Source organism: Podarcis muralis, chromosome 13 (assembly GCF_964188315.1).
Source record: "Podarcis muralis chromosome 13, rPodMur119.hap1.1, whole genome shotgun sequence".
In the NCBI taxonomy this organism is placed as follows: Eukaryota; Metazoa; Chordata; class Lepidosauria; order Squamata; family Lacertidae; genus Podarcis; species Podarcis muralis.
Window position 1 is genome coordinate 26,963,860 of NC_135667.1, and position 15,657 is coordinate 26,979,516.

Here is a 15,657-nt window from a genome sequence, read left to right on the forward strand (position 1 = left end):
ACCATTATTCCTTGGAAAGAATGGTACATTTCACAGCATCAACAAAGAATGCAATACCTGAGCAAGACAAACAGCTTTGTATCATTTCTAAGAATTATTCATTAATGTGCTCAGAGGCAGGGGAACTTTATTTGGCAGGTAGACCAGATCATATCTCCCCACTTTCAGTAGGGCTATCCACCTGCCAATCATCTGACATCCCTGCATCATCAGATGGTGCTGCACATTGAAGTCCCAAATGTGAGTACCACAAATTTCAGCACAGGGCTGTTGGAAAGTCCTCCTACAAACAGCTGTGTAATGCAATTTAATCCTCTGGAAACTGGAGGTTCAAAACGCAGCAAAAAGCTGTTTGCAAAAGGGCTTTCAAACAGCCCCACATTGTGCTTTAAAACTCCAAAAACATTGGAACTACTTTCCCCAAGAAACTATTTTTAAAAGAAAAATATAACTCACATTTATGTACAGACAATATAACATTTCTTTTTCAGACATGGCCCATTGCTTCAAATGTCCAGATGAGCAATATGCAAACGAGAACCAGGATTTATGCATTCCCAAAACAGTAACTTTCTTGTCTTATGAAGAACCTTTGGGCATCATTTCAACCATTTCTGCTCTTTCATTTTCTTTGACCACAGCTCTGGTGCTAAGAATATTCATGAAGCACCGGGATACTCCAATAGTCAAAGCCAACAACCAGGACCTCACTTACATCCTTCTCATCTCCCTCCTGCTCTGCTTCCTTTGTGCATTGCTCTTCATTGGCCAACCTACAAAGGTGACGTGTCTCCTCCGCCAAACAGCTTTTGGCATTGTCTTCGCAATGGCAGTTTCTTCTGTGTTGGCAAAAACTATTACTGTGGTTCTGGCTTTTATGGCCACCAAGCCAGCATCCAGGATCAGGAAGTGGGTGGGGAAAAGCCTGGCCATCTCCATTGTCCTTTCTTGCTCCATTCTCCAAGCGGGCATCTGCCTGGTGTGGCTGTCCACCTCTCCTCCATTCCCAGATACTGACACCCAGTCAATGATTGAGGAGATTGTACTGCAATGTAACGAGTCATCCCCAATCATGTTTTACTGTGTCCTGAGCTACATGGGCTTGCTAGCCATGGCCAGCTTCATTGTAGCTTTCTTTGCCCGGAACTTGCCTGACAGTTTCAATGAAGCCAAGTTCATCACTTTCAGCATGTTGGTGTTTTGCAGTGTTTGGATGTCCTTTGTTCCAACTTACTTGAGCACCAAAGGGAAATACATGGTGGCTGTGGAGATCTTCTCCATCTTGGCCTCCAGTGCTGGGTTGCTGACTTGTATCTTCTTCCCCAAATGCTACATTATCTTGTTCAGGCCTGAGCTGAACAAAAGGGAGTCATTAAATAGGAGGGAGGAGCACTGAAGAAGAGGTCCATGCAGCCTTTTCCACTCAACCCTTTCCAAATTAAAGAATACATTGAGAGTGCAATGGAGCTGCATGAAGAACATGTTGATGTTATGTAACTGTCAGGAATTGATTGACCAGCAGAGGCAGGTGCTGATAATGAGGCTCTTTTAAATGTAAACTCATGACTGGGCTGGCTGGTTGCCAGACTCTTACAGTTGTTATAAAGACCCTATTGGTTCCACATGCCTGTGCTGGATGCCATAGCTCTTGACCTGCTGCTTGAATATTGTACTGTAGCTGTTGGATGTTTTAGTATGGTAAGGTAAATAACAGCTTTTATGCCATATCTCTTGACCTGCTATTTGAATCCGGTTGCGGGTGCAAAGAAGAATCCCTGAAAATAATTGTGGATATGTATAGTCTATTTTTTCCCCTCTCTTCTTCTCCTCCTCCTCCTCCAATTTATAGCCATGCCTTTCCTCCAAGGAGCTCAAGGCAGTATAGGTGGTTTTTCTCTCTATGCCATCCTCCTAACAACTGTGTGAGGCAGGTTAGGCTGAGTGTTAGCAAGTGAGATTCACGGCTAAGTTCAGATGTGAACCAGTCATAGTATGAAACTTGAAGCACTACACCACCCCACCACCCAACAGCTTCTTCTTTTTGCTTTGGCTTGGAGTTGCCAAGAGCACTAAGCAGCCTAAACAAGCTACAGCTCCCAGGATTCTTGGGGGAGAATCTGTGACAGATAAACTTAAAAGTGGCATGACATTATAGCTTGGGCCACCAAAGCAGCACTGCCAAACACTTCCTCCCAGTGCTAGTTGGTAGAGGTCCAAAAGAAGCCAGTGTCTATGTATCTTTTCTCTCTTGAGGAAGCTTCACATTTGAGAAGAAATTCAGAAAATTATACCATTCAATGTCTTATGGCACTGACTTTGCTAATGATTTATTTCTTCAACATCAGGCACCACATAGAATATATATTTTGAAGGATATAATCCACTATGTTTTAGGCCATCTGCCTGGATCTTTGGGGGGGGGGATAAGTACCTGATAGTGTAGCACTACTCTGTCCTGGTTTTTGTACAACCTCGCCGGAAAGTGGTGTTCTAATAGTGAGATCACCGTTCGTTTTATTATACTCGGCTATTCCCAGATTTTCCTAAACATATTAAGTGTGCTGGGTTCACAGGTTTTTTCCCATAGTCTATCTTACAGGATTTTGTGGACACACAGAGTCCAGTATATTGGTTATAAATGCAGTGGTATAGTGTGGGGGGCAGGGGAGGCTGAGGCTCCGGGTGCAGAATCTGGGGGGGGGCACAAACCAAGTGCCCCCAGGCCTCACAGAGATCCCCGTGCCCTGCCTGTCTCCAGCAGTGAGGGCTTGATGAGAGTGGAGGGTGAAAAACATCCTCTACCCCTAGCCCCTGCTGGGCACCCAACCTCCAAAACAGGATTAGACACACCCATGAAGATGTCAGTGGTTGCTTGCCATGAATGCTATGTACTTCCTCCATTGTCAAAGGCAGTAAGCCTCTGGGTACCAGTCTCTAGTGCAGGGCTTGATTGGGATCTTTGAAAGTAATGTCCGAACCAATATTTATTTTGAGGTCTAGTAGATGTTTCCAGATTTTTTTTCAAAAAAATCCTCTTCTACCAGTTTCCTTTAAGCATGAATGCTGAAAAGGTCAGTTACCAGCTTCAAAGTCATGCTGAGAGTATTAATACTTATTCTGATATAACAAGTTAAATTAGTAAATCCAGACCCTCCAAGTGTCCCTATTTTCCAGGGATGTCCCTGATTTAGAGAAGCCATCCTGATTTCTGATTTGATCCCAGAATGTCCTGCTTTTCCTAAGGATGTCCCTATTTTCACTGGAGAAATGTTGGAGGGTATGGAGTTATGCAACCCCTGACCCATCTGAAAGCAATCCTGTATAGGGAAGCTGTACAAACAAAGCCTCTCCCTTATCAGTCCAGGAAGGCTTAGTGATGGATGGCCTTGTCAGTTCCGAGTGGAGCGAGTGGAGACGGGATGGAAGATCTGGGTCTTATCTTGTAGGTTGTAAATATCCTGGCCACTCTGACGCACAGACTTTGCCTGTCAGACCTGTCAGCCCCCACTCCCGGAGACGGCGCCAGGGGAAACTCCTATAGCTGGGTGACCTTCTTGCCCTAAGATAAGCACACAGGAACCGGAATATCTGTTTATGCTCAAGGATGCTCAAGGAGATCAACTTACTCATGAGGCAGGATTCCTGGGGAAGGGGCAGAGGGGGTCTGGAGGGAATATATACTGTATGAAAATTCTCTTTCAGTGTGCTTGCTGTGAACTGACCACACAAGTGCCTTTCTGGCTGCTCTGGAGAGCAGAAATAAAAAACTCTTTCTCTGAACCAACCTCAGTGTCTTCTGACTCCTTCCTCCCTCTCCGGAAGCAACGCTCACCCAACCAATCGGTAAAGTCTAAGAAGGCTACACTAGGATTTTGATTATTTGGGTTATGAAGGGAGAATGCAAGCTGCAGAGTAATTCCTGGGCTAGCCTATGCAAAATGACCTGGCTCAACTGGGGCCATTAAGGAACAATAGAGGGCCATTGAGAGACATTGCAAGACAAGAGAAGAATCCCTGCCTCCTGCCCTGAGGTGTAAACAGAGACTGGGTTTGGAAGGTGGCCAGGGTAACTGGGTGTAAGCTGACAGGAAAATAAAGTTTTGATTCAGGTAGGTAGACATGTTGGTCTGACACAGTCGAAATATCAAAATAATAAAAAAAAAATTAAAAAAAAATGTGCAGTAGCACCTTAGAGACCAACTAAGTTTGTTCTTGGTATAAGCTTTCGTGTGCATACACACTTCTTCAGATACACTGAAAGAGAAGTCACCAGACCCTTGTATATAGTGGGAGGGTGGGGTGGGTTTTTCTCAGGAGGGTAGTAGGAGATGGGTGATTGACTCAATGGGCATGGTAAACATGTTGACTGTTAACGACTGCAATTAGTCCTACATGAAAAAGCAAGGAATAGTATGCAGATGATTAGCATATGTAATGAGACAGGAATCCAATATCTCTATTCAGACCAGGTCTCTCCAGTTTAGTGATAAGTTGTAATTCAGCAACTTCTCTTTCAAGTCTGTTTCTGAAATTCTTTTGTAATAAGACAGCTGTTTTGAGATCCTGTATTGAATGTCCTGGGAGACTGAAGCATTCTCCTACTGACTTCTGTACTGTATAGTGATGATATGTTTTCATAACGTCTGAGTAAAGAGAGGCTGAGGGTAACACCATAACCACAAAACATATTTTTCAGAAAATATGTTTCTTTTCTTGTTTTATTTATTAAAGCCATTTCTATACCACTTTACATTTTGGAGAGGGTCGTGTTGTCTTTAAGGCAGCCATCCTATGCACAATAAGTGCAAAAAACAAGCCTTTGTAAGTTAAGCTTGTCTAAAGTTATACCAGATAGATTCCTATTCAGTGGCAGAGGTCCTGCGGCTGCTCTTTCTAAACCTGGTACAAGGAAAGCAAGCCTTTAAAATAGTGTTTTGTGCCAGGTTGCCAGGAACGAGCAACTAGCAGTAACATACCTTTGGCTAAACTAGGTTTAGAGACTTAGTGCCGGCTGAGCCAGGAATGAGTCCACTGAGTTGGTGATCATCCTAAATTGCTCATCTCAGTGGATCTACACTTGGAGGAACATACCAAAGCTTCCTCATACTGAGCCAAGCCATTAGTCCACCTAGATCAGGGTTGTCTACACTATGATTTCAGTCCTAGCTAGAGATGCCAGGGATTGAACTTGGGACCTTCTGCATGTAATGAAGAACCTGTACCACTGACCTATGACCCTTCCCAAAAGGAAATCCATGAATGTCGAAAGTGTGTTTTCTTTCTCCAGAGATGGGAAATATTTCATCGTAGTCTTGCTCAGACCTGTCCTACAGCCTTTTTAATTTTTTTACTGAAGGGCTATAGGCTGAGTTCTTTAATGGCAAGTTATGCTTCCAGACAACGCTATCCAGAGCATAGTAAATACTTCCTTTCATGAATGACAAACAGGTGTTCTCCAGCAATGCCATAGAGGCTTTGAGCTGAGTCCCCTGTAATTACCATAAGGACGGGAGTTAACTCTGGAACTTGCAGAGTCCTCTCTGGAAATCTAGTGACTAATAAGAAAAGAAATAATATGCTTTGTGAAGGGCGGTATAAATACTCCCATGCACTCCAGTACCAGGGTCTCAGGAGTAACAAGGCTCCATCAGGCTGATTTCTGGTACTCTGTGTTTGATAATGATGGATTTGGTCTTGTCTGCAAACAGAATGATCATTTGGGTCAGTCAAAACAGTCTGGTGCAATTACAGAGATTATAAAGATTGAGATTTCCCTGTTTGCATCTCCTGCAACCTGTGTTCATATCATACATTTGTACTCAGGATGTTGATGTTAGTATTAATGTTGCTGCTTCTACTGCCTCACACAGCATGCCAAAACCAGAAGGTTCAATGTGGGATGCAGCACTCCCAGCCTTCTCTTCCCGGATATTATCAGTCAGGAGATTTCATCTTTGGATGCATTGTTCCAGTTGCCTTCAACAAACATTCTCGTGGGCCACAACAATTACCTAAAAAGTTTGTATAAAGAAAAAATTCTCCCTGGTACTCTACTTCTGTCTAGACGGTTGGAGAGCCCGGCCGATCTAATTAAAGACTAGATCTAGATTGCATTCTGTAGCTGAAAGGGAATAGATGCAACAGTACACCTTTGCAAACCTGGCTTGAACACTGCAAAGTAATTTCACTTTGAAAATGTGACCATGGAAGAGAAAAGGAGGGAAACTGCACAGGAATCTCATGATCTGTGTGTGAATAGAAAAACAAGTAGCCTCCAGACAATGTGTGCTGCAGGCAGCATTAATTAAAGAGGGGAATTGCAAGGAAGAAGGTCTTTTCCTCCTGGGTAAAAAGTCACTTGGCATATATTGAGGCTTTAAATGATTCTTCTTCATTCTTTTTACATCTCCATCCTCTTCAAGCTCTCTTCCCTATTGGACTTTCTTTCATTCCAGGATGGAGTGAATAGAAATATGACTAACCTCCAGGCAATTGCTTACTAGAATGTTTGGTAGGCAACATTAATTAAAGAGGCATTTTTCCCTGTAAAGGTGTCCATGTACAAAAAAGCTACCATGTATTGAGAGTTGGAGACATTATCTGACTTATATTTGCATTGCACCCTCTTCCTATTCTTAGTTCTCTTCCCTGTCAGCTTGATTTCATCCCAGGATTGTCTCATGCTGTTGAGAATCCTGTGAACCTACTGTAAATCCGGTGTATTTGAACTCCACAAACCAAGCTGCCTCCCCCCAAAAAATTGGAAGACAGTGCAGTTCCAAAAAAATAAAAATAAATCGCCCCACCCTGCTTTATTTCAGTATCATCAGGAGCCGAACCCTCACATCTAAATCCCCTTTATGTAATGATGCAAAATAGTATTATAGGGTGGAGGTGGGAAGAGGGGTGTAATTTAGGAAAGTAAGAAGAGCTTTAAGTTTGTGTGCATTCATTTTAGTACACCCTGTGGCAAATAATTTGCCTTAATTGAATAGAGCATGTTTCACCTTGGTTGATCCGATTTACATCCTATGCCCTTTTAAAAAAAATTTTGGGGGGGGAGGAAAGGGTTGGGTTGTTTTTGTTTTTATTAGGTATTTTGCAGTTTTATATCTTGATTTTATTCTGTGAACTGAGACCCCCAGGAATAGGGTGGTATATAAATTCAAAGAATAAAACTAATACTAATACTAATAATGTCAGTTAATATAGGCTTGTGGACTGATATGCTTGTCTTATTCCTGTTTTACTTACTACAGTTTAAAGAAACATAGTGTATATTTTCACGAATGACAAAAAAATTCAAAAATTAGACAGTGTAGAATATGTTTAAGAAACAAAATGTTGATCTCTTTTTAGCATAGCGGCTGAGAACTACCAGCAGATGCCTTAGGAAGAGAAAGGGATAGAAGCTGCACAGGCATCTAATGATCTATATGTGTGGATAGGCAAAGGCTTATTAGAATGTGTTGCAGCAACAATAATTAAAGAGGAGGCCTTTTAAAAAAATCCATAATACAGGTTCGGAAAGTGTATAAGATGTTTATGAAACAAAATGTCAATCTCTTTTAAGCATAATAACTGAGAACTACCAGCACATCCTGGCTTTGGCATTTGCTGTAAAGGAGATCAATGAAAATCCCCAGATCCTACCCAATATTACACTTGGATTCGGCATCCATGACAGCTATTTGAATCCAAATTTGATTTCTCGTGCCGTAATGGAATTTATTTCTCCCAAAAACAATTTTATCCCCTATTACAACTGTGATATCCAGAACAATCTACTGGCAGTCATTGGGGAACTGACATCTGAATTCTCCCACTCAATATCAAATGTTTTCAATATTTACAAGATTCCACAGGTAAATCACCTCATTTCTAAATAGCATGCAGGCTTCCTCTACCTTTCATTCTAGAAATGCACTAATCCCAATTATGTAGACTTGTCCAGAAATGGGGGAGATATTAAATTCACATGTAAAGGCAAACTTACCTAATTTTCACATTCCGAAACAAGATCTGAACTAAAAAATAAAATAAAATACAGCCAGCTTTTGAAATTTATGTTTCTCCTGATTTTGCAATGCATATAGAAATGCATATGCTGGTGTAAAAGTGTGTGTATGAGTGCATATATATTAGAGAATTGCATTGCAATAAGGGAATATTGCTAAAAGGTCTATATTTTGAGAAATTCACAAATGTTGTTGAATTTTCATCACAAACAGATGTGAAAATATAGAGTACAGAAGGGAAGACTGGAAAAGTAAGATACTGAGAGAAGCTGAAATTGCCACGTTCCCTCATTCCTGTTTGACATTGGCATCTGCCTAGGGCTAAGGAACAGAACTGCAGTTAAGACAATGCCTTTCCCACTTGAATGAAAGTGCAACCATTTCCCCATTATGTCAGCACTTTTACAACATAGCATGGATGGGTGGATGAAGGTGTGACAAGCATGGCGGCACTTTTTCCTCTCATGCCGTTGGGCCCACTCTCACTTAGATAAATACACACACACACCCCCACGAACAACCCTTTACCTGAAGGTTTCTTTTCCTTTACTCTTAAAATTCTAGCCCAGAGTAGCCTGTGGGGGACCTTTGTGAGGAGATAATTAGTAAGTTGGAGTCTCAGACAGGTTTTCTTTAAATAAGCAATAAAGATTTATTTAAGGCAAGATAGTATAAAAGATAGTATATAAAACAAATGGGTTAAATGTAGGTTACTTCAGGAATACAGTACAATTTTGCTTTAATTCATCCTCAGTTGTTTTTGCGTTATAGGTTTGGTTCCTTTATACGGTGATACAGTGGTACCTCGGGTTACATACGCTTCAGGTTACATATGCTTCAGGTTATAGACTCCGCTAACCCAGAAGTAGTACCTCGGGTTAAGAACTTTGCTTCAGGATGAGAATAGAAATCGTGCTCCGGCAGCGCGGCGGCAGCAGGAAGGCCCATTAGCTAAAGTGGTGCTTCAGGTTAAGAACAGTTTCAGGTTAAGAACAGACCTCCAGAACGAATTGAATACTTAACCCGAGGTACCACTGTACTTTCTTTCAATTATCCACCCCCTTTAACAATCCTGCTCCTGAGGTAATTTAAATAATAAACCAAAGGGCTCTCCACATTCCCTCCCTTCACGGGGCTGGGGGGATTTCTTGTTTTCCTTAGAAGCATCTCTCCCCTCCAGACTAGATTTGAGTCCCAAGTATGCTCTTCCTTTCCAGCTCCTACTTTTCCTGGCTCAACCTCCGCCTCCCAGTAAAATTCTGGTCTATTCCTCCTACAAGACACCACACTCTGTCCTTCACAATACACTCAGAGTGGAAGTTGTTTTCCCCCCAGAACCAACTCTTTCTCCCATTCACTCTTTATACCTCAACCTGTCTCCCAACCTCTCCAGCCTCAATTGCAACCTACCTCAACCAACCATCTCAACAATCTCTCTCTTTTCACATCCTCTCCTTTTAAACTCTCCCTCCTAGAACCACGGCCAATCAGAGGCTGCCATTTGTTTACCATTTGCTGGCAGTGAAAGAAAGGGGGGGGGACACACTTGTTGATCCAACCTGTCCTGCAAAACCAACTGTTTCATCACAGAAGGCTAATAAAAGTAAGTTATTTTCTTCCCCTTCCCCAAGATCACATCTGTATTGTTGTCTTTCCATTTATATGCTATCAAACCTACAAGGAAATATTCATACAACAGTGTGGCATAAGAACTCAGCAAAATGTAATGCTTCCCAAAGAGAACATTTTAGAAGAATTTAGAAGAAACTTTTTAAAAACTCCATTAAAATGTTGGGACAATCAGTATGGCTAGCATATGGAATAAATGTCATTTTAAAATACAGTATTGTACAAATGCACCCCCCTCTCATAAAGAGATAATGTTATACTATTTTATTGTTGTTAGCCGCTCCGAGCCCGGCTTCGGCTGGGGAGGGTGGGATATAAATAAATTATTTTATTATTATTATTATTATTATTATTATTATTATTATTATTACATGAATGTCATTAAAAACATATTTCTCTCTATCCCCACCTTGCATCTTTAGCTGATGTATAATTCCGGTTCAGTGATCATGGATAACCCAAAACTCTTTTCCTTCTACGAAATGGTTCCAAATAGATCCCTTCAGTACAAAGGGATTCTCCAATTACTTCATCACTTCAAGTGGAGATGGGTTGGATTCATTGAAGAGAACGGGGAAATTTTAGAATGGTTCAAACAGAACATGGTTCCTGAATTTTCCAAGCGTGGCATCTGTTTTGCAGTCATGGAATCCTTCAGCAGCTTGTTTTATGATGCTGTGAAAGGGGGTTTTGTCAGAGGTGTCCTGCAATTTTATGATAAGGTCATGAACAACAAAGCCAATGTTTTGGTCGTCTGTGGGGATGTTACGTCCATGATCTTACTGAGATGGTTGTTAAGCCCAGAAATCACAAAACAAAAGTCCAAAGGCAAAGTCTGGATTCTGACAGTCATGATGGAATTAAAATCCTTTCCTATGGAACAACGGTGGGACATACAAGACTTTCATGGTGCTATTGCACTTTCCCTTCACTCTAATGAAATTTGGGGATTTCGACCATTCATTCAGGAGAGAAAGCCTTCCACCACTGAAACAGATGGTTTTATCAAAGACTTTTGGGCTCAGGCATTTGGCTGTTCATTCCAGGATTCTGTTTCAGGCAACATGAGTGGTGATATCTGCACTGGAGAGGAAAAGCTAGAGAACCTTCCTGGGCATGTCTTCCCAATGAATGTAACTGGCTACAGCTACAGCATCTACAATGGTGTCTATGCTGTGGCACATGCTTTACATGCCCTGCACTCATCCATATCCAACAGTAAGAGTATGATGCTGGGAAAGAGAAGAAAGTTTCATAAAGAGCAGCCTTGGCAGGTAGTGGACTCAACATCTTAAGGGGAAGGGGGTAATGCATTACCATGGTTGTCCCTGTTCCACTCCTGGCAATGATTGCAGCAAGTAGACAGTGATGGAGAGGTCAACAACTTTGGTCGGCCCACTTCATCAAATCTGGCCCTCATTGAAAAATGATTGGACACCCCTGACCTATAAGAATCCACTCTGTAGAAACAGACGATGGACAGGTCATACGGACCTTTAAAGCACATCTTAGAAAAAAATGAAAAAAAATTATTAAGGTTTATTTTTTAAAATGCAAAGATTATTATCAAATATCTTCTTTTCCCCAACCTAAAACAGGAGTAGGAAGGAAGGAGAAGAGATAGAGAAAAGGGAATAGGGGGAAAAAATTAAGAGAGAGAGAGAAGTTAAGAAGCTAAAGAACTTCCAAATCTTCATCTAGCCACTATATATAAACATTATTCACTTCATCCAGTTCAGTATAATACCTAATGAAGCCACTTTCTATTAAACATTATCTTCAATCTTCCAATACAAATGTCATTATTTCTTTTTCATGCAAAAAGTCTATGAGAGGTTTCCAGTCTTTAGTAAGTGTTAACAATGACTTTCTTTCTGATTAAACATGTCAATTTCGACACCTCAGCTTAAGTCCATTTATTTTAACAACCATTCCTCCATTGTTGGAAATGATGAGTCTTTCTATGTTTGTGCATATAAAAGTCTCATATATTGAAGCTAAGTTCCATAGTCTTTTTCTAACTGTATGTCCATAAGTCCCAGCAGGAAGAATTGTGTTTCAATTGAAATTTAACCTTCAAAACTCTCTGTATCAGTGTATGTATTTGTATCCAATATTTTTTGGCTTTTTTATGTGTCCACCAAGCATGATAAAATGTCCCTTCATGTTCTTTACATTTCAAACAAGTATGTGGGGCATTTTTGTACATTTTAAATAATTTTCCAAGAGTTAAGTACCAAAGGTACATCATTCTATAGAAATTTTATTTTAAGTCATAACGCAGTGTATATGTTAACCCTTCAGTTGACATATGCTCCTGCTGTTCTATTTGTATATTGTACCCAAAATTTCTCACCCATTTAATTATGCATTCTTTAACTTGTTCTTCTTGCATTTCACTTTTCAACAATAATTTCTACATTTTTTCAATAATATATTCATCATATGTACACAACTGTATTTTGAAATTTGTCTTTTTTTGGTTCTCTACCAAAGGTCTTTTTATCTATCTAAAATCTCTCAGTTAGTTGTAAATGAGCAAACCATTGGAGACTGTAACTTTCTCTTGTTAGTTGTTCACTTGTTTTAATTTTACAGTCCCCTCAATTCCACTCTAATAATTCTCTCTTTTTTGGTATTTTTTTTTATTAAGGTTTCTAGAGAAAAATACAAAACTTAACTTAATATCTGGCTCTGGCGGCAACAGCAACAAGGGCTGGGCTGGCATGGTGGACTCTGTTCACTCTCTGTGTGGGCTATGCAAATGTCCATCTGCCCCCCCCCCCCAGTTGCCCTGCCCCCAGTGCCAGCAACCTGCCCTATGTGATGCTGGGAGCCGTACACTTCCTTGTACTCCAGTTGCGACTTTTCCACGACATTTTTCTCTTTTCCTTTTCAATCCAGCTCCACCACTTTCTGAAATCCGTGTCGTTTAACAACAGTGCTGGCGAAAAGGTGTCCTTTGACCAGAAAGGGGAGCTTGTTCAAGGATTTGACATTGTAAATTGGGTCACATTTCCCAATCAGTCTTTCATTCGAGCAAAGGTTGGGAAGATGGATCCCTGGGCACTTCCAGATGAACAATTTGCGATCAGCGAGGTTTCCATAGTATGGCACAGCTGGTTTAACCAGGTGGGGTTTAAACGCAGATGCTTTGGGAAGTGTCCCAATTTTGGAAGTTGGAAGTTTTCTCTGTCTAAACAACGAATCCTTAACATGTCTTAATTACTGGATTTAGTCTCAAGACAAATTGTAATATGCAAATGCCTTTATCACACAGATAAAGGACTCTGTATCTTTGTTGCTGTTGTTACTTATAGTCCTTAAAATTGTATATGCTACACCTTTAATGAGGTGGTTCTCAAAATCAGCCACAAATTTTGAAATGCAAAACAAATGTGATTCCCCCCCCTTAACCTTTAAATTGTATGGTGTATAAGCAGTACTAGTTTTCTTGCACATGATAGTAAGCTACAGCTTAGGATCCCAGGTAACAAGGCCTCTAAATACAAAAAATACCCAAAACCTAAACAAACAAGACAGACTCCAGATCAGACATTTTCATCCAGTGGAACCTTGGTTCTCGAACAGCTTAGTTGACGAACAAATCGGCTCCCAAACGCCAAAAACCTGGAGGTAAGTGTTCCAGTTTTCAAACGTTTTTCGGAAGCCAGTCAGCTGTCAGCTATTGTTTCTGGGGTGCCTGCGCCAATCAGAAGCCGTGCCTTGGTTTTCGAACGTTTCAGGAGTCAAACAGACTTCTGGACCAGAGTAAGTTTGAGAACCAAGGTTCCACTGTTTATCCTAAAAAGGAAACCATAAGGTATTTTCATTTAAAGGTACTTCATAGTCAAATACAGTGGTACCTCAGGTTACATACACTTCAAGTTACATACGCTTCAGGTTATAGACTCCGCTAACCCAGAAATAGTACCTTGGGTTAAGAACTTTGCTTCAGAATGAGAACAGAAATCGTGCTCCGGTGGCACGGCAGCAGCAGGAGGCCCCATTAGCTAAAGTGGTGCTACAGGTTAAGAACAGTTTCAGGTTAAGAACAGGCCTCCGGAACGAATTAATTACATAAATTACATTAATTACATACCACTGTACCTTTATTGAAAGATATGTTTGTTAGAGCATTCCTCACATTCTCACCTATGTTCTAGTGCACACGAAATTACAATTTGTTATTATTATGTTATTATTTCTTGAGTGGAGGGGCTATAGCTCAGTGGCAGGGAATCTGCCTTGCATGCAGAAGCTTCCAGGTTCAATCCTTGGCATCTTGAGAGGAGACGCCCTGTTTGAAGCCCTGAAGAACTGCTACCAGGCAGTGTATCTTTATGGGCTAGAATCCTTCACACTCTACTATCACCACATACCTTTAGTACTTCTGATGCACTGCAAGGATTTGGACTGAGTGCCAATGACTTCTTGTATGCATGATGTGCAGCAATCCTCAAGCAGGGTACCAGCAAGGCAAAACACATGCAGTGGCAGATACATTATCGAGACAGGGTCTTGGGATCCAGGATCTGATTTGAACTGGTGTTAGGAAGGCATGACCAACAGGTTTTTCTCTACTCTCCCAATCCCTGGTGATGACTCTTGGAGAGAGCCTGGGACAGATGTCACCTTCCCATGTCAGATGTCTGGAATTGAGCTCAAGTGCTGTGGAGTTGAAGGGAGGGAGGCCTCAAATGCTGCTGATCATGCTTGTTGTTGTTGTTTAGTCATTTAGTCATGTCCGACTCTTCGTGACTCCATGGACCAGAGCACGCCAGGCACTCCTGTCTTCCACTGCCTCCCGCAGTTTGGTCAGAGTCATGCTGGTAGCTGTGAGAACACTGTCCAACCATCTTGTCCTCTGTCGTCCCCTTCTCCTTGTGCCCTCCATCTTTCCCAACATCAGGGTCTTTTCCAGGGAGTCTTGTCTTCTCATGAGGTGGCCAAAGTATTGGAGCCTCAGCTTCACGATCTGTCCTTCCAGTGAGCACTCAGGGCTGATTTCCTTAAGAATGGATGTTTGATCTTCTTGCAGTCCATGGGACTCTCAAGAGTCTCCTCCAGTACCATAATTCAAAAGCATCAATTCTTCGGCGATGAGCCTTCTTTATGGTGCACCTCTCACTTCCATACATCACTACTGGGGAAACCATAGCTTTAACTATACGGACCTTTGTTGGTAAGGTGATGTCTCTGCTGATCATGCTTAGGATAATAGAAAAATCCAAAGCAGGTTGTTTCCTGAACCTCAATGATTCCAGGACTATTCTTCTGAAGCTTAACATTCTCCTCTTCCATTGGTGGATAGGTACAGCCCCTTTCTGTCTGCAGTGCCAACTGCCAGCCTGGTTACAGTATGAAAAAGAAGAAAGGGGAGCCCTTCTGCTGCTATGATTGCATCCCATGCCCCAAAGGGTGGATATCTGACAATGAAGGTGAGGGTTCTAGTGCACAGACACATCAGAAGACTGGTGAGGATCCAGAGGAACATGCATGCAAGAACATCAGTGCACACGCAGAGCTTCTTGGGTGCATAACCTCAGTGTGAGAAATGATCTTTCATGCTTCCTTGTTCTCCAAAGTTACCAGTCTTCAGTATTCGAAATATGGTTAGACACTGTATAGGAGTGTGTCTGCATTTTTCTGAGTTGCAACAAGTTTGCACTGTAGGAACATATTGCTTTGTTGCTCTGGGGTTTTCCCCCATTGTTGCCTGGAATGTGTTGCCTTGTAGGCGGGGTTGTTACTCCAGCACACAATAGTCCTGTGCCCTCCATCCCACATTTGAAACAGGTAAGATATTCCCTCTTGGGCTGGGCTTTTCCCCCTTGAATGTGAGATGTAATTTGAGCCAGAAGGCTCTCTGCTTGCAGATGGTATTATTTCCTCCTTTTGAGAACAATGCTGTTTCAGAATCCTATGGCTTTTGTTAAAGTCCAGGGCATCTCTTCCTTCCAATACTGTTGCAAAAGCATCAGAATTATCTCCTAGTGAGCTGATCAGC

At 41.6% G+C, this 15,657-nt stretch overlaps 1 protein-coding gene across 1 annotated transcript; it reads left to right on the forward strand.

Moving 5' to 3' along the window:
- Positions 1-396: 396 nt before the first annotated feature.
- LOC144325020 (vomeronasal type-2 receptor 26-like) lies at positions 397-1,559 on the forward strand. Its single transcript, XM_077916689.1, has one exon. It carries the CDS (start codon positions 461-463, stop codon positions 1,394-1,396), a length of 936 nt encoding a protein of 311 aa, XP_077772815.1. The 5' UTR covers positions 397-460; the 3' UTR covers positions 1,397-1,559.
- The last annotated feature ends 14,098 nt before the right edge of the window (positions 1,560-15,657 follow it).